General features: G+C 41.9%; 1 protein-coding gene across 2 annotated transcripts in view; it reads right to left on the minus strand.

The window, feature by feature from the left end:
* Positions 1-8,191: 8,191 nt before the first annotated feature.
* Positions 8,192-24,863, minus strand: part of MAN1A2 (mannosidase alpha class 1A member 2) — a 64,950-nt gene continuing 48,278 nt past the window's right edge. For both annotated transcript variants that reach the window (XM_063128924.1, XM_063128925.1), the window contains exons 10-13: positions 21,232-21,451; positions 19,729-19,901; positions 18,488-18,603; positions 8,192-15,196 (exon numbers count right to left, since the gene is read on the minus strand). In XM_063128924.1, coding sequence (XP_062984994.1) covers positions 15,064-15,196; positions 18,488-18,603; positions 19,729-19,901; positions 21,232-21,451 — 642 coding nt within the window. In that variant the 3' untranslated portion in view covers positions 8,192-15,063. The remainder of the gene's footprint in view (positions 15,197-18,487; positions 18,604-19,728; positions 19,902-21,231; positions 21,452-24,863) is intronic.

Raw genomic sequence — 24,863 nt, forward strand, 5'->3', positions numbered from 1 at the left:
AAGGAAACGCCTGCCCGCCGGCTGCTCCCTCCTCCGAGCCCTGTGATTTACGGGGGAGGCGGATGGCCTCGGGCGGAGACCCGGCGAGGCGGCCCGCCTGCTGCAGATGCAGACAAAGCGCCTGGGAAAGAGCGCGCGCGGGCAGCCGGCAGCTCCGGCCCAGCGCGGGGACGCGCGGCGGGCGGTTCCGTTCGCTGGGCGAGCAAAAGCGCCCCCGCCACCAGCCCCCCCACCCCCGGCTTCAGTCCCCGAGGGGGGGGGGGGTCGTTTTCTGCGTCCCGAAGCGGAGCTCTCCGGCTCCCCTGCGCCGTGGCCGCCCGGCGAGCCCTGCGTGCTGCCCTCCTACCTCTTCCTCCTGCTCGGCTCCGCCCCGCCGCAGCAGGCCCCGAGGAGAGGCGAAGGCCGCGCCGGTCCGTCCTCGGCGCCCCCCTCCCCGGCCCCGAGGGAAACGGCGCCCGCCGTCTAGGCCACCCGAGAACCTGCTCGCCCGAGGAGGCGTCCTCAGCCGCCCGACGACGGGCTTGTGACGCCGCCAGAAATGGCCCCGCACGTCGGCAATTGCAGGGACACCCGCCGCGGGCTTCGGGCGCCGCTTTATTGGTGGGGGCGGCTCCGGGGCCTCGTCCCTCAGGTCCGTCCGACGTGGGCGCTTCGCCTCCCCTCCGCGCGCCCCGGTCATTCATTCATCCGCGGGGACAGAGCCCCGTTTCTCCCCGTGCAGGAGTTCGCGCAACACGTTTTGCGTGCTGGAAAGCTCCCCGTCTGAAGGAGCCGCATCCAGGCAGATACCGCTGCGAACGCGGGAGAAATACCCCCGGGCGGCACCGCGAGCCGCCGCGGGAGCAGCCGGGTCCCCTCCGCCGCGCGCGGCCGTGGAGACACAACGAGGACGGGAGCAGACGCCGCGGCCTTGAAACCGGCTGAACGGAGCTGCTGGCGCGGCGCCCTGTGGCTCGCCCTTGCCTCCGAAATGCCCCTTTGACGCCTCGACGCCTCCCCCCGTCCCCGCCTCATGAAACGCCTGCGAACCGAAGCCACGGCGACCAGCCTCGCCACGAGCCCCGCTCGGCAAACCCACGCAGAGGCAGGCGGGGGGCGAGTTTGGCCGCTTCGTGCGCGCGTGGTTTTCGCCCAAAGCCTTGACGGGGAAGGGTCGCCGGCTACGACCTGGAGATGTACCTAGTGGACCTCTTCTTAATTTCCACGGCTGCTTTCCCAAATGGGCAATTTTAACTGCAAAGTCGCCGTCCGAGACCTCCGCGCTCTGCAGTGGTTTATATTAAACCTCAGCTGGTTTGCAGTGTGAACCCGCCTAGCGCCAAACGTTAATTTATTTATTATTTATTTATTACATTTTTATACCGCCCAATAGCCAAAGCTCTCTGGGCAGTTCACAAAAATTAAAACCATGAAGCGCATAAGAACAACCAACAAATTTAAAACACACATACATATCATAGAATAGCAGAGTTGGAAGGGGCCTACAAGGCCATCGAGTCCAACTCCCTGCTCAATGCAGGAATCCACCCTAAAGCATCCCCGACAGATGCTTGTCCAGCTGCCTCTTGAAGGCCTCTAGTGTGGGAGAGCCCACAACCTCACTAGGTAACTGATTCCATTGTCAAGTGGGAGAGCATCTGCCTCCTGCCAAGCCCCCCACATCTAGGGTTATTTCTAAGCCCATATTTATTGTGTGTACACAGCCTAGAACCCTGACTGCCTCCATTTGTCCCATAACCTGGAAATGTTGCTCACTGCCCTGTGAGCAGAAGAATGAGATATAAATATTAAATGATAATTTGTCCTAAACAGTGTGGTTTAAGAACTGCTGGGAGGTTGTTTATTTTACGTATAGTATTGGATTAGGGTTCACCATTTGATCATCCAAAATATTGTCCAAAAATAGTCAGGTATCTATATAGCATTTATGTTGTCAAAACAACGACAAAATACTTCAAAATGTTAAATAAATTAAGTATTGTGAAACAATTAAATTAAAACAAGTGATGACTATATAACTTTTAAGAATATAAAGTTAGGTCTCTATTATTGACAACAATTTATGTTCCTGTTTGTAGATTCAATTTAATTTGCAATTTAATTTACTATGTTTATATCCCCCCCTTCAAAATGCTCAAGGCAGTATACATGGCTTCCCATCCCAACTTTTATTATAATAAACCTGTGAGGTAGGTTATGCTGAGGGAGGGATTGGCAAAAGCCATACAGTGAATTTTATGACTGTGTTTGGACGTGGTTTTGAACCAGGGTCTCCTGGTCCAACACTGTTTGGTGGTGGCCTGTGGAGAGGAGCTTTACTATCCTGTTTGATTTGCCTTCTGAGTGCTACAGGGCATAGAATCATAGAATAGCAGAGTTGGAAGGGACCTACAAGGCCATCGAGTCCAACCCCCTGCTCAATGCAGGAATCCACCCTAAATTATACATGACAGGTGGTTGTCCAGCTGCCTCTTGAAGGCCTCTAGTGTGGGAGAGCTCACAACCTCCCTAGGTAACTGGTTCCATTGTCTTACTGCTCTAACAGTCAGGAAGTTTTTCCTGATGTTCAGCTGGAATCTGGCTTCCTGTAACTTGAGCCTGTTATTCCGTGTCCTGCACTCTGGGAGGATCGAGAAGAGATCCTGGCCCTCCTCTGTGTGACAACCTTTTAAGTATTTGAAGAGTGCTATCATGTCTCCCCTCCATCTTCTCTTCTCCAGGCTAAACATGCCCAGTTCTTTCAGTCTCTCTTCATAGGGCTTTGTTTCCAGACCCCTGATCATCCTGGTTGCCCTCCTCTGAACATACAGAATACAATATAAAAAGCACGAGAATAAAACCACACACCAAAAATTAATATAGGTTAAAATATGAGATTAAAACAGCAAAGTTTAAATTTAAGTTAAATTAGGTGTTAAAATACTGAGAAAATAAAAAGGTCTTCAGCTGGCGATGGAAAGAAAACAGTGTAGGTGCCAAGTGAACCTTTCTGGGGAGCTTGTTCCACAGCCGGGTGCCACAGCAGAGAAGGCCCTCCTCCTAGTAGCCACCTGCCTCACTTCCTTTGGCAGGGGCTCGTGGAGAAGGGCCCCTGTGGATGATTTTAAGGTCCGGGCAGGCACATATGGGAGGAGGTGTTCCTTCAAATAACCTGGCCCCAAGCCGTTTAGGGCTTTGAAAGTTAATACCAGCACTTTGAATCAGGCTGGACCTGGACTGGCAGCCAATGAAGTTGTTGAAGGACTGGCAGCCAATGAAGTTGTCAGAGGACTTTAATTAACTCTCCTGTCAGTTTCCTTTTTAAGTGTGGGGAAGTGGCCCTAAAGCCACCGAACATGCACACACCCATTTTTCTGATTAAAATCACTGCAGCAGGGCAACCAGCATAACTCAAGGCAGGGCGTCAACATTGTTGGGTGCTAGGAAGGAACCACAGCCCGGGGGGGTAGCGGTGGGGGGGAGGCCACCCACCCCGAACCCCTCCTAGCCTCGTTGCGCCTCCTTGGTGAGCTGCCTGCTCCCTTGCCCTCGCTGAGCAGGCAAGCAGTGACAAGAGATGGAGACATCGGCTCCAATGTCAGTGGCGCAGTAAATCCGCTCCGGCTTCCAGTTAGAACCCAGCCAGAACTCTTGCAACAAACACTCTTGGTTACTTCCCACCCTCCCACGCATTCTTCAGTCCAGGGGGGGATCTACACTATTGCTTTTAAAGTGCTTTAAAGCACTTTGAAAACGTTTTGAAACCTGTATATGCAGTGTGTCCTGGGCCCCAACAGTTGTCAAAACTGTTATAAAGCGCTTTAAAGCAGTAGTGTAGATTCCCCCCCCCCCCGCCCAGTAGTATAATTTTGGGCAGGGGAGAGTTGTTTTGTTGTTCTACTGACCTCTGCCCTACACAAAACCCATACATGTCTCCCTCCTGCTACCAACTGCCACTGCAGAGGCCATCAGTGGGGGAGGAAGCAGCCACCAGGCCCCTCACCATCGTGCCTGGGTCCAGCTCCAGCTGAGAGCACCCCCTCCCTCCTGCTACCAACTGTCACTGCTGAACTTTTCAACTAAGAATAAAAGAACTCTAACAGAGCGATCCAAGGGGCTGAACCCTATCCCCAAAATGTGTCCAGCCCCTTGGATTGCTCCTTTGCAGTTCTGACTGAAATCCAGAGCTGATTTACTGCTCCACTGAAATAGGGGCCACCGGCCTCCCCTGGATGGACAGAATCTCCCATTTGCCTTGACAGTTGCACAGAACAGGGCCCGGGGGGGGGGGGAGCAAGTGGGCAGCGCAGAGGACATTAGCAAGGAGGAGGCAAGGTCACTCAAACAGGGGCCCAAAGAGGACATTTTGCCCTTTTCCGCACAGCAAAACCCTGAGCTGGCCCTGGATGAAAGGGTTCAACACCTCTTCTCCCTGCTGCAGCTCTGATCAAAGTGCTCCCTTTGCATTTCATTAAAAAAGAAAATCAGGAGAGCCAATTAGGAATCGCCGGTGTCGCATATAGTTGGGCACGAAGAAAATAGCAAGAGCTGGGAGTTAGTGAAGGCTTCCTTAGGTAACAGCTGGTTTTTTGGGAAGCCAGATGCAGGGTTAGTAATAGTACTGCTGAGGGAGTCTATTATCCTCCAAATGCTGTACTTGTATATTTATAAATCAAAGGTAAGTATTGCAGACACTGCTCGTTTTCAGTGCACTTTTCTCCAAATAAAACAACCCCGTGGAACTCCCTTTAGCCTTCTTGCCAGTCCTGGAAGTAGGGTGAGTGTTAGCCAGCTGCTTGGCATAAGGCAGGCACTGTAGGCTCCCACGTGTTGGCAACCAAAAAGGAGATGGTCGCTTTAAAAATCTTTGTTGAAGCCAAAGTGGGAAAAGGTGACAGCATAGTTCCCTTTGCCTGCTAAACCCCAGGAGTTTCAGCCCCTTCAGCTACAGGAATGTGTCACACGGACCCAGGGAGTCCATATCTCTGAAATGCTATTCTATTTTCAGGAGATTCTTTTACAACTTGAAAAGCCTGAGAAAAATAAAAAGATCTTCACCTGGCACCTTATAGATCTCTTTGGGGTGGGCATTCAAGAACCATCTAGGATATTTTGTATATAGGCAGGATATAAACTGAAATAACAACAACAATAATAATGCTTGTGAATAATGCTTTACTTGTTAATGCTTTACTTGAGGACTGTTCAGGTGCACAGAATGCTGTTTATATACATATACTAGGATGTTGTTTACTGAAGTCTAAGTGAAAATCCCCTAATGTTGATTTTGATGTTGCTTCTGCAGCTTATAAAACAAGCCATACCATCTGTGGGAGATATAGGGAGAAGGGGAATAGCTGGCCCTAATGGTTCATATTTTAATCTTTGCTTATCTTAATTTCGCCCTCAGTGCACACAACACTTTGACTTTGGTCTACTGTAAATTAGCTGGCTATAGTATGCTCATTTCTGGCCACTCATGGAAATTTCCAAATCAATTAAAATATGCTGTAAGCAAACAGGATGTCTGCTGTGGTCCCCCTCCCCCTTATTCCATTTTAAAATAAATCGGAGAAAAGCTGGAATAAATCCTTAATGGTGCAAAATTGGCACTGTGTAAAGCTGCTGAGGAAGGACTTTAAACAGAGGAAGGAGAGGGCCAGAAAGGGAAGCAGATTTGATCCCCATGTGTCTACTCAGAAGTAAGTCCCGTTGCATTCAATGGGGCTCACTCCCAAGTAAGTGTGCCAAGGGTTGCAAACTTCAGCCCAAACTTACTTCTACTCAGAAGTAAATCCTGACTTTCCTGAAGGCTGAGAGGAAACAGATGAAAACAAGACTCCCCCCCCCACTGTTTTGCAGACATGCCATGGAGGGAGGGAGGCACTCTCTCTCGATTCAGCTGTGTCTACGATTTAAAGGATCATAGAATCATAGAACAGCAGAGTTGGAAGGGGCCTACAAGGTAGGGTGACCATATGACCAGATTTACCCGGATTTGTCCGGGGTTTTGATGGCAAATCCGGGAGGGGGGGAAATCCGGATTTTTTTTCAAAGAGCAGCTCTAATGGGAATTAACAAAAATGCTCATAACTCTGTCATTTTTAAGATAAAGACATGAAACTTGGCACAATGGTAGCTCTTAGGAAGGGCTTTAGTCACACCAAATTTGAAACAGATCCGTTCATCCATTGATTTTTTAGGATTTTTTTAAAAAATGAGGTTTTAAAATTATTTTTTAAACTGTCATTTTTAAAGATAAAGAGCTGAAAGTTGGCACCATGATAGCTTTTAGGTAGAGCTTTAGCCATACCAAATTTGAAACAGATCTGGGGCCAGTAGAAAACCCTGTTAACAACAACAGCTTGCAATGAGTGAAGATACAGTCAGAAAAGATATTTGAGGGAAGGGGAGAATGTAACACAGAGAGTATAGCAAAAGCTTCAAAGTACAGCAAAACCTACAAAAGTAGGAGTGAGTGAAGTTAATTTCAGATACATTGAATCTCTCACTTGTTCTTTATTTCAGTGATTTTAACATTAAGATGTTATATAGAACAGATTTGTCTTAAACGTGTGCTGTAAAATCAGACATGTGACCAAGGCTATGTTCGGGTGGGCACACCCCCTTGGTACTGGACACGCCCCCTTGGGGGCGACCATTTTGTCCTCCTTTTTGGTTTCCAAAATATGGTCACCCTACTACAAGGCCATCGAGTCCAACCCCCTGCTCAATGCAGGAATCCACCCTATAGCATCCCTGACAGATCCCTGGGAAGCAGCAGGATCTTCCGCCTTGTCACCCCTCTCCTCTTGTGTAATCCAACTCATATCAATCGTGCCAAAGGACCAGGAAACACAACAGCCCTGGGTAAACAATGGGATAACATAGAGATACTCTTTGAGTCTAGGGCAGCTGTAGTTTTTAGAAAGATTGCACTGCTCATTTACCTAACTACCACCAGCAGAGAAAGATCTAAAAAAAACACACACCCCCCACACACACACATTTTAAAACAAGACTGAAGAACTAAAAATCCTGGGAAAATAACGCACAGAATAAATGGTTGCTTTGGACACTCGGTTGTTACACATTGAGTAGTCGTGCTCAGGGACTAAAAGTTCATCTATACCCAAAACCTCCTAATCTCAGAGTGCAAGCAGGTATGTCAGTGTAAAAACTGACTGAAAACCACATTTGTGATTTGTGCTCATGTTGAGCTCATGTGTGAACCCTAACACATTGTGCTAAGAGACCTACAGCACAACACCAATAATGTTAGCTGGTGAGATTGTTTTCCAGGGAATCATGTTGTGCCAGATAATGCTAGAGGTCCCTTACGCTAGCACAACATAATACCATATTTCTTCGATTCTAAGACGTACTTTCCCCCCATATAAACATCTCTAAAAACGGGGTGTGTCTTAGAATCGTGGGTGCGTTTATTATTTCTTAGAATCAAAGCTTTTTTTCTGTTGGTGGTACTGAAATTAGTGTGCGTCTTACAATCAATGGCGTCTTAGAATCGAAGAAATACGGTATACCTAAGCACATGTATCTTAGTTTTTGCCATCTGAAAAGTAGGACAAAATAAAGGTTGAACAGAAACCACAATTTATGTGGTAAATTAAAGAAATAAGTGCCATATAGTCACAGTATTAAGAACTAGCAACATATTTGAATATAACACTGAAAATATTTTGAGTGTATATGTATATTATACATAGGCTCTGTCACTCTCTAATGTTGCAGGTTGTCTCACATAAAAGTCTTCATACTATACATTTTAAATAAAATTTTGTCTTACGAAGCACCTCACTCATCCCAAAAGAAACATTCTTTATTGTTTCACCAATGTTCCCTAAAATTTTAGTTGGAAAAATGGTGGGAAATATCCTGACTTTTTTCCAGGCCTTCACATCTAATTGAACCAAGGGATGTTCATTTTACTGTTCATACCTTCACAAAGGCAGCCACGGCAAGCTGTGACTGATTTGGGGCACCACTGAAGGGGAGACATATCCGAATCAAGGGGATTTACACAAGAGAACATCTTGCAGTTAATGCCCCTAAGAGGTTCATGCATCTTAGGGAATTCTGAGCATGGCAGAAAACGAAGAGGCGCTCTACTAACTGAATGCAGCCACCCTACCCACTGACCACTTTTTTTCTTCCCATATCCTATACAAAAAAAGGAAAAGGTCACAGCAAATACTTTCTTTTAAAGACATTCTTTATTTTTATATACAATACTTTTAAACTTTTAAAAATTACGTATGCAGAATGTCAGGTCAGAGACAGCCAAAGGTTCCCCAGTTTACAAGTCTGACTCTTGCCTTTTTAATATTTCGGAGAGAAAAAAATATAAAGTTTAGGAAAGTGAAATAGAGGCAGGATGACTGGCCAATATCCACTATTAATAACAGTGTTTAAAAGTAGATCCACAGATTCCTAATTACCTAGGAGTAAGCCCTCTTGAACTCAACGGGACTTACTTCTGAGTAGACATGTATAGGCTTGCACCATAAATCAAGTTGAGCTATCATTAGGCCAGTGCTTGTCAAAACCGCACAACCTCATTTGTAAGAATGGACCAGGCCCAATATCATTCAATCTGTAACAGCGATCCAAAAGTCATGGGCTAAAAATATTCACCAACATGATACATGAAAGACTAGCCTTTTAATTGTTCTGTTATTTCCCCATTTTTATTGGGATGAAAAGTACCTGTGAGTTACACAAGCAACGCAAAAAGTATTATTTATATGGAGTGCCCAACACAGCACTAATCCAGCCCCTGCTGATTGGGTCCTTAGATGGATTATGCCCAATATATTTATGGCATTTAAACATAAGAAAGTTTGTGGGGGGAGGGGGTGCATAAATTATTCCAACCGGCTAAATATATTTAAACAAGTAGGAATAGCACATTCCTGCTGAAACAAACATCTATCTTACCAACTCTTACAACTACATGATTAAGAGTAATTAAAAATGAATCACTCCTGGGTCCCTATTTCTTCGTTTAGGCAACATCTACCGGGTGTGCATGTGTCTGTGTAGCCCAAAAGGATTAGAGACTATGTGGTGTTTAAATCACTGTGTGTTCTTGGTCTAGCATAGGAAAAAGACTGCACATCTGTTTTCACAGCAGAGATACTAAGGCGCAATCCAAAACACAATGGGACTCATTGCAAGTAAACATGCATCGCATTGAACTGTAAGTCCTGGCTCACATTTGCACTTGCAGCATAACTGCAACATCAGGTGATTATTTGCACACATAAGTGTGGCATCAGAGATATTACACCACACAGAGCATTTGCATCTCACCTCACATCAACTCAAACAATACTTTCCAATTAAATCAGGTCATATATTCAGTTGCCCGTCAACAAATGCACAGTAGTCTCATGCGAAAAAATATATATAGTGATGTACATGCATGTGTGATCTAGCCGTAATAAACCATACTCTCTAAGGTATTCCGTAGTAATATGTAAGTAGTAGATTGTTAGGAGTTTCTTTGAGGATGTGGAGTGGACATTTTGTAAAGATATGGGATAAACTATTACCTGTGTGTTTGGTTAGAATGTAGGATCTGTAAATAACCAAATGTGAAAAGTGATTTAAAAAGCCTACAGCTATGTATGTAGAATGTCACCAGTACTGAATGATTTTCTTGTACCTTTTTTCTTCTGTAAAACAAGAATTCAGTACAATGATCTACCCTTCTTGCATCTAGATTACAATAGCTAGCTCAATACACTGTTCAAACAATTGTTATGTGCCTCTCATCATATATATGGCCCTAATCGATCTGTAGTGACTTGATACAGGTACTTTTGCATGTTTACATTATCAAATGATAACTATATTCATCATGTGAAAGTAACAGTGCATGAATTCATCCCTCATTTATCTTTATTTTGGAAAAGGAACAAGAAAATGAGTCAACTGAAAGCTATAGTTGGAGCAACACTTCACAGCTGTGATCACAAGGAAGCACAGTCTATTTAATGGCGTCCTTGTCTCTGTAGCATATATAATTTGAGAGGGAGAGCAGGAATGCCAGTATTTATTTATTTATTTATTTATTTTATTAATTACATTTCTATACCGCCCAATAGCCGGAGCTCTAAAACTAATAAGTGCTACAATAAACTAGATGATCAAGCAACTATTTGCAATTTGTTAAATGACTGAACAAGAGAGAAATGACATTGCATCTGATTAATGAAAATCTCTATTGCTTTACTTTGAAGTAGCTCAGGAACTAAAACCAACCCTTTCCGTGTTATAGAAGTAACTCTTTGTATAAATTTAGAGAAAATGAGTGTAAGCAGTTTTGTAACTCAAGCCACAGCAATGGGAAAGCAAGTACTGATGGGCATGAGGAGTTTGGGCTATTCTGGCTTGTTATAATTCTGTCACTGAACTCTTAGGGCAAGGATTTTATGTTTTGTATGTTCAGAAAAAGAATAAGAACAAACTTGGATTGATTATAGTGTTTTCCCCTCAGTTCTCTTGATGCAAAAGATGCTTGCAAGAGCAAGTAACCAAGGGCAAAGCTCAGATTACTAGCAATTATAACAAGAGTGGAAAATCTAATTTTAAACCACTCCTTTAAAATGGAACAAAAGTACTTGCCTAAAGTCATTAAATACTAATTAGATAATTAGTTTTAATGATGCTAGGAAAGCAATTGTAGCAATTTCATTCATCTTCTGGTTTCCAGTCAATACCAATGCAAGCCAGAATTAACTTGAGCAACTATTATTTGTAGCAGTAATTATTTTGAACTACAACTTTTATTTTTGTAATGTTAACTATAGCAATGGATTCACATGTACCATAGGAGAGATCACTACAGATGTTCTTCAGACCCTTTCCCTTTGGAGCAAAACATTTTTTCACAGAGTATAAGCATTTTAGAGAATAATTACATTCACCCAGTTCACACGTAATGTTAACCCATGGTTTATTTAACCCATAGGTTGAATTCTGGGTTGTCATGTGTGAACACAGGCACGTTAACAAACCATGGTCAACCACAAACAACCCAGAAAGAGAACCTATTGTTATGTTGTGAACTCTGGGTTGTTTAAGCCATGAGTTGTAATTATGCTCAATTAAGAACTCTGGGTTATTTATGGGTGTGTGTGTCCCGGCTACAGAGGTGGCAAGCAAGAGTGATAAATGAACCCAGCCCCGCCAGTACTACTGCAAAGGCATTTAGGATACAGTGAGGGAACGGGTAAAGAAGGACATTGACGAACAACCCAGAGATCAAGAAAACAAAACATGGTTTCTTTTTCTGACAAGTAAACACTAAATAGGGCAACAAACCATGGGTTAACCATGGGTCAAATAAGCAGGACTTGTGACAGGCACTGGGATGCTGCTGAAAATGGCACCCGTTTGTCTGTTCTTCATGTCCTTCTAACTAAGTTACAATATCATGGCCTGTCCCCATTCCATGTCACTGACTGGTGGTGGTGGTGGTGGTGGGGAACCATATCATGACTAAAGATAAACAAAGGCATTGTCAGCTCCAGGCTTTTTAAAGTGGGGAGGGGGGAGCTCTCATGCGAAAGGCTCTCAAGGTGATCTACCCCTTAAGTAGTCCCACCGCTTCCTCATTATTGCTGCTACTCATTCACTTGGCTATAGGACCAATCCACAGTGCTGCCCAGTGGGTGAGTGGAGGCTGCTGACCTGCTGTTCATTCTCCTCAACTTGGAGAGGGCAGGTGAACAGATGTCAGCAACAAGCAGGATCAGGGAGTTCTGGGGATGGCAGTGAGGCCCTGAAGGGAAGTTAGCCTCAGCACCTGCCCATTGACACTGGCCTGAGAAGGCGTCCAGTGCAGTACATGTGTGTGTGTGTGTGTTTTCCATAGGTTGGCTCTGCCTTATCTGCTCTGACAGCTAGTTTAATCTGAAGCATGTTTAATATTAATTTTTGCATTTACGTATGCATATTTCGCCACAGCTGTTTGCATATTTTTTCTGCTCTTTCCCCCACCCCATATACAAGTTATCTATGCGTCTGAGTACATTAATTCACCATGCAAAAAAGAATGTAGATGTGATCCATGGTCACTTCAGGATTCCTTTTTGTACTGTGATTTCATTATTGGACATGAATATTCCTTTTTGCAGATGGTTTTATTTAGGGGCAGACAAATCAGCCTTCTGGAATCTTTATTATTTTTTTAAGAATCCATTCAGAACCCAGTGCAAAACAGTCCTGTGGGGCTGGGATGGACATACACTTGCAATTAAGGAAAAATGAGCCTCTGAGCACTTGGCTTTAGCGCAGGAATTTGTTTTCATTACCAGATTTGAGATCATAGTCCTTTCACACAAAAATCCACTCCTAGTTCCCTTTAAGCTTTCTTTGTTTCAGCAGCCTGATTAAGAAAATGGTTGGGGAGCACCAGTTAGCTGTTACTTATTGCTTAGAGCTACTGCCCACCTATATTAATCAATGTACATATGCACTCATGCACACTGCTAACCAGTAAGGGAAAGAGGGAAAGGAGCAAACAGGAAAGTGTGGCAAACTGCATACACAGTGGTCTGAATATAAGGGTGGTCAGAACAGAAGGACCATAGAGCACCAGCACCATCATTGCTACTCTGCAAGCAAGATCAGATAATCCCTGCAAGTATTCTTAGACATAACATTGTCGTGCGTAGTTCTTCTCTAAAATGGAAAAGGAAAAAATATTAGTCCTCGTATTAATAGATTTAAGGGACAGACAAATTTAGCAGTACTGCGATATGTCTAAGCACATAGATCCAAGATTATATGTCCTATGCAGTTTCCATATGCATGAGGTAGCTGAAAAAAATTCAGCTTAATTCCAAACCCAATTCAATTCTATATAAGTTGAGAACAATTTTAGCCACCCCTTGTATATTGTTTTTAAGCAAAACACTTTGGACATAAGCAGTAATGGCAGCTTCTGGAGAGAGATTTCTGACTTTAAACCCTGTACTAGACACAACAGTTCTAGATTTCTATGTTAAATATACCAAATTCTACAAGTGGACTGTAGAATTGAAAGAACTTGGGACTAAAGTATCCAAAATTGTACAGGGTCTTATTCAAATACTTTGCTTTTTTCATGCAGAATTTAGGATTTCAAGCTTATTGAGAGACTGGGAAAGGAAAACAGCCGAAGGGAAATGGTAGGGTATAGAAATGTGAAAAACAGATCTGGAGGGACAGTAAAACATGGCCTAGAGGCTGGGTGTGTGTCTGGTAACTGCTGAGGAAATCTCAACTTCCTGAGGCCTAAAATTCCACCTAGACTATGTTTTAAATATACCATAAATACTCCCAGTATTTTCTTAGGTTTATCTCTGCAACTATGTGGACTAGAAGCATTCATAAGACACTGGATTTCTCATTAGAATGCAGCATGATCCTGGCCAGATAGATTCCCAGATCCTCAGCTGTAGATAATGTGCCAGTGCAAACTGGGTACAATGATCTCCAGCAAAGGGATTGCAATATGCGAAATACATTTAACTTAGATTTCACTATAATTGGATCATGTGTTTGTTAACAGTTACCTAATTAAATGGTTTACTGAGTTGCAGATCTGTTATGTCCTTGGGGCATGGTAAGATTCCAATAGGATAACTTGGTCAACACAGGTTCTTTTTGACCAGACTTTTGAATTTCAGCACTCTCCTTAAAAGGTATGCATACAGCAAAAAATAAAGGTTTGTTATCTGTATTCACCAGGATATCAGATTCCAATATACATGAACAATATTCACATGAAACGTTTAAATATCCTGCTCAGAAAAACATGCCCAAAGCTTCCCTTTAATTGAAGCTGACAAGCCCATTTGTATAAATCAAAGAAGCAGTTTCTAACCCAAATTGTTGTCAATAGCATTTATAATGACAAGAATGCACTGCAAAGTAAAAAAAAAATCCCTTTCAAATTCCTTTTGATCTGTTCTCTAATATGACAGACACCAATAGGTGTTATGTTTCCAATTACCTGGAGATCAAATGGTAGGACTGCTATTGTGTACGTGACGAATGACAACTCCTTCTCAGACTCCAACTTTTACCAAAAAAATCCAGAAAGCAACCACTATTATACCCAGGCAAGTCTTACTCAGAGGACTTTAGATTGGTAAAAAAACATCTCTTAAAGAACAGTTCTTCAACTTTTGAATACCGTACAAATAAAAAGAGTGAGATCTGAATGAAACTCCAAGCTTCATAGACAAAGTTATTGCAACTCAGTTGAAGGGAATCTTGACCAAGTGGTAGACCGCACTAGTGATTTTGTCACGATGGTGTAAGGAACAACTCTGCAAGGAATGAGGCTTCCCAAATCATAAAATGAACGATTGAGAGAAAATGCCAATCCTTTCCATATCCCATTTACTGATGAACAAGAACACATGGTTGGTCATTATTCTTTTTATTATTATTATTATTATTATTTTATTATTATTATTATTATTATTATTATTATTATTATTATTAATAAGGAGGCAAGGGTCTCAAGAGGCACTGGGAATGGCTGCCAGTCTGGATAGACTGATGAAGAGTAGAAAATTCAAACCAAGTAGAGCAGCTTCAAATCTGGGTGCTATTAGTGCACTTTTGTTGCCTGTCATTGTTTTGCTCATGCCGTCACCGAAAGAAAAAGCAAATGACAAAATATCAGGAAGCCACATCATCTGGGCAGAAGACAGATCACCACAAAGATCAAGAGTACCAGTTGTAGCTCATTCCTCTCATTGGGCAGGAAGGATGTTCCCTTAGCCTTTGAATCCTTCATCACCATGCTCCACCTTCTCAGTTGCAAATATACAAGGTCTCTTTCTGACACACGCTGCACTAGATTCGTTTTGGTCAGGTATAAAATGGAATTTTAAAATTTATCTACATGCGTAAGAGTGCAGTTTTGATCCTCTCTCTTGATTCAATGTTCTCGATTAATTAAACTCACATCAGTCTTCTCTCAAGCCTTAAGTCTGAAGTGGTCCATGTAAACAAAACACAGTTAAAATAAAGTATTTTGTCCTTGTCCTGGAACAGTTTCTATCGATATGCATGGTTTCCTGAAAGTGTTGTGTTGGCTAGATGTAAAACAGGCAGGGGATGAGCTTCTGTGTTAAAAACCCAGTGATCTAAAGGTAGGAGATCATCATTGGAGAACAGCAAATACAAATACCTGCAAAGTCAAAGAAAGAAAACAAGTTCAAATGAGCAATGGAAAGTTTGTCACCATGTCTGGTCTAAACAATATAACCTCAGTAATTATGAATTACAGGGTTTAAAGAAGGTATATTGCAGGTTAGATTTCACTCCTTGCAACACTCTGGAGAATACAGCTTCTTAAATCCTATTCAGGAAGGTAAAAGGGGTCTTTTACCTCAGTAAACAACTTGTTAAAATTGCTATCCTCTGTAGCAATACTTCAAATCCTTTCCTCCACCTAGAATGTCCATTCAACCACGGTTGTTAGAGTTTACAGCGCATTTGATTATGTCATGACTCTTTAATGGAAATCAAAACATTTCTTTGCTGAGGAAGTCTGAAACAGTTCCACAATCCGGAGTCACCGTTTAGACAGACGTAGATGTGTTTGTTAGACAGACGTGTGTTCAGGTTCATGTATTTTACGATATTGTTTAAAAGTGGCTATTTGCATTCATGCTCTTCTAATGAGTGTTTGTTCAATGACCTGTGTAATATATTTCAGTGTACAGATTATGAGCCTCGTATTTATGTAATGGGTATTATATATTATACATATATAATATGGTATTACATATTATATATGTAATTGGTATTATATTTCAAACTGGTGTTATATTTCAATGTGTGTTGACTATTTACATTTTGTTCACTTATTACTTATTGTATAACGTGAATGAATTTTTGCATATGTTTACATATATGGGTATTCTTACATCCCTGATAATATAGAATCAATCATTATCAATTTGTATACAGTTCTATTTATCATATTTTGGGATCCTTTTGTTTCTTCTTGTTTCTTCAGTGAGGGCTCCTCTCTTTTGTGTTAAACTTACTTTAAAAAAAACATAATTCAAAGTCGGCTGCCTGATTAACTGAGGGAACTGTTTTAATAGTTTAACAGATTCTAGTTCAAATACATTTTTTTCATAATTTATATTTTTCAAGAAAGCTACTAATACTGCTGTAAAATATAAAATATGAATCTAGGTTGAGCCATAGATTATCGTCTTTGACTTCTGTTCTTTATAATGAACAAACTATCACAGTAAGAGAACAGCTGAGTGATATCTTCAGTTGGACAAATTCTGGAATGGTCTCAAGAATATTTTTAATAATGGAGTACTCCATTTTTAATAATGGAGTTGGAAGAAATTTGTGAGATTAGATGGAAATAGGTCCCCATCGTTTCATGTTTTTTTGTGTGTTTTTTCAAATGAAGCATGTTGGAACTTTAATTAGAAAATATGGGGACTTGAGAGAAGAGACTCTGTGGATCTGGAAAAAAGGTCCATCTAGATTGACTTCAGTTGACCTAAAGGAGTGTTTTTATAAAGTTCAGTACTAATAGTATCTTACCCCCACCCCCACCCCCACCCATAGGATATCTGCAATATGGGAGATGATGTGGGTTCTGTGCTCTGCATCACATGTTGATTTGATTCATATTTTTTGGACATGTCTGGTTATTAAGCGATTTTGGAGAGAAGGTAATTAGGATAATTGAAGCAATTCCAGGCTACTTTTTATCAGTGGTTCCAAAAGTACATTTATTATGTTATTTGAAGAATACAGTGCCAGAATTCAACTTGGGGTTAATACCTTATTTACTGGCAACAGCAAGGATATGTATTAAAAAAGTAATGCTCATCTTATTTCAGAATGTTATTTAAAGATATAGCATATTGCTGTCATGACTAAGGTGACATTATAAGAGAAATCAAAGGGTGTGTGGAATTTATAAGAAAGTGGATTCTGTTTGTAGAGTTTTAGAATAATAATTTTCAGTATGCCATTAAATGTTTCATATTTTTCTTTCTTTCTTGTGAATAATTGTGATCGTTTTTCATACTGTGAAGACTTTTAGTGAATTATTTATACTAAAATTGTATGGTTTGTTATAATTAAAAATAGTGCTATGAGTGTCCAAAGTATTCTCTTTGAAATAAATTCTATGTTCATTTTGTTACAACGTGAACACAAGAAAATTCCTGATGAAACCTGTGATGTTGTCCTGCAAGCCTCAATGTATTCCAATAAAATGAATTTTTCCTTTTCAGACCCCAAGGAGTCCTCATTAGATAATATACTGCCATATCCACAGTCCGTCCATCCCCCACGTATCCATATAGTTTCACTGGATCACAGTCAGAGAAGGCAAATGCAGCAACTGGGTTTTAAATCAAAACCCTTTCAAGTTTCCTCCTATGAACCAGAACAGTGACCCTCAATACAGCAAAGTTTAAGGAATACTGTTCTAGTATAAAAGTGTGCCATAGTAATAAGACTAAAATACTGTGTGTCTAACACCTCAGAGCGTGTGCGTGTGTGCGTGCGCGTGCGTGTGTAAGAACATGACATCGCAAAAGTTACTATCAGAGAACAACTCCTTAAGGTAACCCAACTCTGAAAGACCAAATGATATGCTTAGCAACCAATAGGCAGATTTACTGTAAGCAAAAATCATATTTCTCAGGCATCTCAGGATTCTTCACTCCAGACAAGGGGTGGGGAACTACTTTAAGGCAGGGGGTTGAACTGCTGTCCCCTACGCTCTCTGCAGGCTGAATGACAACAGCGGCTGTGGCCACACCCACTGATGTCATGAGACCACCCCACGTATTTTGCCTTCCTCTGAACTGGAAGGCATGAAACTCCATGCCTCCCTCACAGCACAGAGAAATGAATTTGGCTAATGTGAGGAGAAGCTGCTCTATCTCGCACGTTGGGAGCCTCTCTGTCCCCCTTGGGGGTGGTGAGAGGTGCACAAAGTAGGACTCAGTTGATGCTGAGAGGAACAGATCCTGGCTTCAGTCCCTGGCTTCATGCGCTGCTTGTCAAACATCTAACAGCAAAAATGATAATTAAGAACCCGGAAAGTATTGCAGTTTCAGAATCTCAGAAACATTGGTTCTGAAAATGTGCAACTTTTGCCTGGTCACTAATTAATACATGATTTATTAATATTCTTCTTATACTTTCACTACATTGTGCCTTTATGTTAGTCGGTTTGTTTTGTTACATCCTATGTATTCCACTGTGGTTTACCCTCCCCCATAAATAGGTCATTTGTTGACTCAGAATATTATATTTATTCATTTAAAACATTTTATACTGCCTTTCATTTTCCAGTGTAGTTTACAAAAAATAAATTAAAAAAGACAATAATTAAATGAACAACAACCCTATAAGAATTGGGTATCATTCTATGTTCTTCACTGTTCCAAGGTTAGACAAATACAAAGAAGAAAAACCTGCTTACTTGAGTGTTTCAGCAAGAAAGAAGCTTTGCTGTACATCATCATATGTAGGAGCTGAGGAATAGACATCCTTCACACCAGAAAATCCACCACTCACTCGGCAGTACTTGTCAATGGCCTGTACGAAACGGGGAAACACAACAAAGCCTTTACCAGACAGTTCTTCACAACTGGGTCTAGAAAAACAAGACTAACCCCAGGACTTTGTAACTTCAAGAAAAGGTAGCAGTTGTACAGGGGATATGAACATGGCCCCTTATGAAAATGATAGCAATCCTCAGAATATTATAGCCAAAAAGTTTGTTTAATCTGTTCTCACAAACCAGTAGAAATATGGAACCCTATTCCTAAATTCCTCTTTTAAAAGATTTTGTACCCAACTGTTTTTGCATGTTTAACGGAACGATCTTGAGATCAGAGACAGCATATTAAGATTAGCACAAATGTTTAGCATAAGTTAAGGGATGCCTCTTGTTCTTATGATTATTTCACCAGTAATTAAACTCTGCTATTACATTTGATTGCCCAGCTCCATCTCTAACATGACATACATGACGTCTTGATAATATAGCCACACCTAGGTCTATATGTAACACAAAATATGACTTAGAACTAGAATACAAAATAAAGAGAATTAATTTCATGGACTGCACCAAATCCGACTGCACTTGGAATATCTAAATCATACATAAGTTCCTTCTCCACATGTCATGTCAGACGCTCCCTAACACCCTACATTTTTGGTTGTGGGGAGATTCTTATATGGGGCATCATTCAGACAGGTGGCACCCCCAAAGTCTGAAATGGTGTAATCCAGTGGGGTGATACTATTGTCTTGTGTTTTAGCTCTCATGGTGTGTTCCAACAAGCTCCAACTGAAAAAAAAAATGGCCCAATTTTCAATTGTATGAATGTACAGAATTCATTTTATTCCAATGTTCATTTTACAGCTCAATTTTATTACTTGTAGAGCAGGTCTTTACAATAGCACTTTTTATCATAATGTAATTTTCTATGTAAGTAAAGTTTTTATGACCAATTGATAGGAAAAGGAACTAGGAATCAAAACTCTTGATGTTTCATCCTTAGTACTAGTTTGATGTGTAGTTAATTCATTTCCCCATTTTTTTTAGTTTCAACACCTGTGAAGGAGGCAACTATCCAGAAACACAATGTTTTTACACTTGAGACAGATTGTCAGTAAACATTTTGACTTCCGTAAGGAAAAGCAGTCTATAGTTACCTGTGCTGCCTCCCAGCCCCATTGCCTGTATTTGGGATCATGTGTGAATCGCCACATATACCAATAGGTTTCTATCACCTCGGGCCTTAAAATGTAGTATTTTTCATTCTGTCGCACTGCTACTGCCTCCACACCACCATCAAACTTGAAAGCTTCAGGGCCCAGTTTTAATGCTGCAGAGGAAACGGGGGGGGAAATGTAAACCATCAAAACTTTATGGAATTTCTATATCACGTATGCTAGTTAGAGAAAAATATTAACCTATGTTTGTTTTTAATGGTCACAAGTATTTTGTGCTACTAATATCTGTAACAGTCCCTGCAATTTTGACCTGGCCTTTTCTAATCTGAGAGAAATCTAAAACTTGCTGAAGTTTAGAGAAATGTACACCCACAGAGGGTTTTATGTTCCCGTTCGGCCTGTCAATTTTCAGCCCCAGCATTGGAGAAGCCTTGGATCCACAGAAGAATGAACACTGAAGCAAAATGTTTTAAATTCTGTCTGGACTACTTCTAGTGATGAGTGAGTAGCAAGGTGCTTATCCAAAAATAAACTGGGCCCAATAGGGTTGGGGCCACGTAAGGTGAACCATATCCCCTCCTTCCTCCCCACGCTGCTCAATCTATTCCTATTATGTCCTAGCAGCCAGTTCCACCCCACAAGGGGCAAAAGGCTACCTTGTGGGCCAGGTGGCTGTTGGGATGTGAGAAGCCCACCCCCACCCCACATACCCTGCACTTTGTTCAAAAGTGAAAGGAGATTCAGCTAGCATCTTGATGCTGTGACATTATCCTCTGCTTGAGATCGTGGGAGTTGAAGTCCATGAGAAGACATTCCAGAGCCCACCCTTCCGAGGTCGGAGCAGTGTCTATGGCTTTGGAGGGGAGACTCTAAAGAATCCTATGATCCCTGGGACACTCTCCAGGGACCATAAGGATTACTCTCCTCTCTTGCTTCTAGACATTCTGGACCATTGTTAACACTTCTATTCTATAAATGTTTACTCAGAGGCAAGTCTCATTTTGTTCAATAGGACTTATTTATAAACAAATATGCATGTGATTTTATATTTAGTCTTCAAATAAGCTAGTTGGTGTTGTGGTTAGAGGGTTGGACTGGGAGTCGGGAAATCCGGGTTCCCACTCAGCCGTGGAAGCTCACTGGGTGGTCTTGGGCCAGTCACAAACTCTCAGCCCAACATACCTCACAGGGTTGTTTTTATTGTTGGATTTAATAGCCTCATCTTCTAGTTTCCCACAATTAATGAGTCCCAGAAACCTATGGTGTTTATGCAGTTTCTCTTGTCAAAATACACATAGCACACTCTCCATTCAAGCCAAATATCAGAGTCATGAGCTAAAAACAAATCTCTTGTGAAACTGACACCCTCTCCCCACTTTCTGTCTACATTCGACTGCTCCAAATTAGTCCCATTACAATTGGCAAGGGCAAATATTAAGGAAAAGACAACAGTCAAAACCCAAGACAGGCAAGAACGCGTACTTGTCCTGTCATATGATTCATGACACGTATGTGCAATCTCTGCTCCAAGTTGAAGGTAGTGTCCGGCCTTATCTTCTCGGGACCCATCTGCTCCAAGCGCAAACATTCCCCCAGCGAAGCAGGTAAGATGGCCCATCTTTCTCTCAAGATGTCCATTCTTCCACTCCCCAATAAACGTGAGGCCTCCATTGGACTTTCTGATAAGATGCTTCTCTATGGCCTGCAGGGAGAAAATCAATACACTTCATTTACTTAAAGTGCCGAAATATTCCATATCATAAGTGCGTTTTAATGCTTTGTATTAAAATGTTTCCCAAGATTTTTCTCTCTTGCTAGGCACCAAAGAACTACATACTTATTCATACAAATGGATAAGCACAATAAGCTTACAGAAGAGAGGGTTTGGGACCTAAGGAGCTGCTCTTCTTCTTCCCTCTCTGCCAAAGGGAGTGGTGAGAAAGGAAGCAAAGTTATGTAGTTCTTGCTCTGTCATATAGGATGGGAGCTAAACACCTACTCCCCTTCATCCTTCCCACAGAAAAGTTGGGAAGAGTTATACCTTTGAGTGTTCCCAGAAACAGTTTTCTCTTTCCCCCAGAAACTGTTTGGTGTGGTATGGGTTGGTTAGAATTCATCTGGGTGCAGGTTCCTTCTAAAGCAGTGTAGGCAATTTGTGGCTCTCCAGCCATTTGGCCTTCAATTCCCACCATTCCTCACTATTGGCTATGCTGGCTAAGGCTGGTGGGACTTATAGGACAGGACATTCTGTCCCCTCTGCCTAACCGTTTATCAGTACTGTGGTCAAGTACTCCCAATGAAACCCACAGACCTTTGATCCATAGGACCTTGTGCCAACAGTTGAACTCTTGCACAGTTAAGAGGTCAGAGCTTTGGCTTCTGTTACACTGCAGCACTTCAGCCAACAGCCATGAAGATCTCCAAGACTAAAGCCTGCATTTACTTGAGGTTGCTTCCGTTTCTTTCCTAGATTGTTGTTTTTATGTTTTTTAAAATTTTGTATACTTTTAATGTTTACTATTTTTAATTGTTGTAAACTGCCCAGAGAGCTTCGGCTGTGGGGCGGTATATAAACGTAATAAAATAAATAAATAAAATAAATAAATAGATTACTGTAAAAATGTGTGTCTTGATTTTTGCATTAACTGGCAAGATTACTGCTCCTGTACGTCTGTTTAGCTTTATTACTGGTCAAATATTATCATTTGGCCAACTATTCTTTAACTGTAGTAAAATATTGCATAAAACTAAGAATGCTTCTATGTAGGCAGCAGCTAACCTTTTAAATTTTAATACAGTGCCATTTAGTGACAAGCTCATGAGTGAAGGCTATTTGCCTTCACTCTACAAGTTCTACATCTAGGAAATAGAAACCGAAGGCACAGTTACAAGATGAGGGATACTTGGCTCAGCAATACTACAAACGAGAAGGATCTTGGAATTGTTGTAGATCACAAGCTGAATACGAGCCAACAGTGCGATATGGCTGCAAGAAAGGCAAATGCTATTTTGGGCTGCATTAATAGAAATATAGCTTCCAAATCACATGAGGTACTGGTTCCTCTCTATTCGGCCCAGGTTAGGCCTCATCTAGAGTATTGCGTCCAGTTCTGGGCTCCACAATTCAAGAAGGACGCAGACAAGCTGGAGCGTGTTCAGAGGAGGGCAACCAGGATGGTCAGGGGTCTGGAAACAAAGCCCTATGAAGAGAGACTGAAAGAACTGGGCAGGTTTAGCCTGGAGAAGAGAAGATGGAGGGGAGACATGATAGCACTCTTCAAATACTTAAAAGGTTGTCACACAGAGGAGGGCCAGGATCTCTTCTTGATCCTCCCAGAGTGCAAGACACGGAATAACGGGCTCAAGTTAAAGGAAACCAGATTCCAGCTGAACATCAGGAAAAACGTCCTGACTGTTAGAGCAGTAAGACAATGGAATCAGTTACCTAGGGAGGTTGTGGGCTCTCCCACACTAGAGGCCTTCAAGAGGTAGCTGGACAACCATCTGTCAGGGATGCTTTAGGGTGGATTCCTGCATTGAGCAGGGGGTTGGACTCGATGGCCTTGTAGGTCCCTTCCAACTCTGCTATTCTATGATTCTATGCCCTGTAGCACTCAGAAGGCAAATCAAACAGGATAGTAAAGCTCCTCTCCACAGGCCACCACCAAACAGTGTTGGACCAGGAGACCCTGGTTCAAAACCACGTCCAAACACAGTCATAAAATTCACTGTATGGCTTTTGCCAATCCCTCCCTCAGCATAACCTACCTCACAGGTTTATTATAATAAAAGATGGGATGGGAAGCCATGTATACTGCCCTGAGCATTTTGAAGGGGGGGATATAAACATAGTAAATTAAATTGCAAATTAAATTGAATCTACAAACAGGAACATAAATTGTTGTCAATAATAGAGACCTAACTTTATATTCTTAAAAGTTATATAGTCATCACTTGTTTTAATTTAATTGTTTCACAATGCTTAATTTATTTAACTTTTTGAAGTATTTTGTCGTTGTTTTGACAACATAAATGCTATATAGATACCTGACTATTTTTGGACAATATTTTGGATGATCAAATGGTGAACCCTAATCTAATACTATACGTAAAATAAACAACCTCCCAGCAGTTCTTAAACCACACTGTTTAGGACAAATTATCATTTAATATTTATATCTCATTCTTCTGCTCACAGGGCAGTGAGCAACATTTCCAGGTTATGGGACAAATGGAGGCAGTCAGGGTTCTAGGCTGTGTACACACAATAAATATGGGCTTAGAAATAACCCTAGAAGTGGGGGGCTTGGCAGGAGGCAGATGCTCTCCCACTTCCAAGGTACGACAATGGAATCAGTTACCTAGTGAGGTGGTGGGCTCTCCCACACTAGAGGCCTTCAAGAGGCAGCTGGACAACCACCTGTCAGGGATGCTTTAGGGTGGATTTCTGCATTGAGCAGGGGGTTGGACTCGATGGCCTTGTAGGCCCCTTCCAACTCTGCTATTCTATGATTCTATGATTTGTGTTTTCGTTCTTGGCAGCAAACCACCCCTCTTCCTGCCCCCAATTTTCTTTCCTGTTGCTTTCAACAGGCAATAAAATACCGATGCCGGTCTGAGGCTGGTGTAGACAAAAAGCCTGATCCTGGACCTCCTCAGTTGGAAACCTAGGCTCTGCCTTTGGAATGACCCATCTAGGAGAACCTACAGTAGATTTACACCTGCAGACCCTTTTCTCAAGCTTCTCGGGCTGATGTGCTCCCCTCACTGGCAGACCTCCTCTCTGAAGCGGCGGAGCTGATCTGGCCCCATCTTACCCTCTTCCAGTCAGCAGATCTGGGGGTGAGGATTGCTTTGTCAGTCACTAACTCCAAATATACAAGCCCTGTGCACTTCAAGCAAGGGTGATGGGAGGAGAACAGTAACTTGTTTGTGAACATTTAAGAAGTCTACAATCACAAAAAGCAACACAAACCTGTCAATGGTGCTCTTGAATTTAAAAGCATAAATAATTCTTAGAATTATGTTGAAGCTGCTAAATAAAATGCACCTTCTATAACCCATCATAACAACAAAAACGTAGGATGAAACTTCGATCAGTGCTGATTAACTGA

The sequence above is a fragment of the Elgaria multicarinata genome, chromosome 6 (genome assembly GCF_023053635.1).
Source record: "Elgaria multicarinata webbii isolate HBS135686 ecotype San Diego chromosome 6, rElgMul1.1.pri, whole genome shotgun sequence".
Taxonomy (NCBI): Eukaryota; Metazoa; Chordata; class Lepidosauria; order Squamata; family Anguidae; genus Elgaria; species Elgaria multicarinata.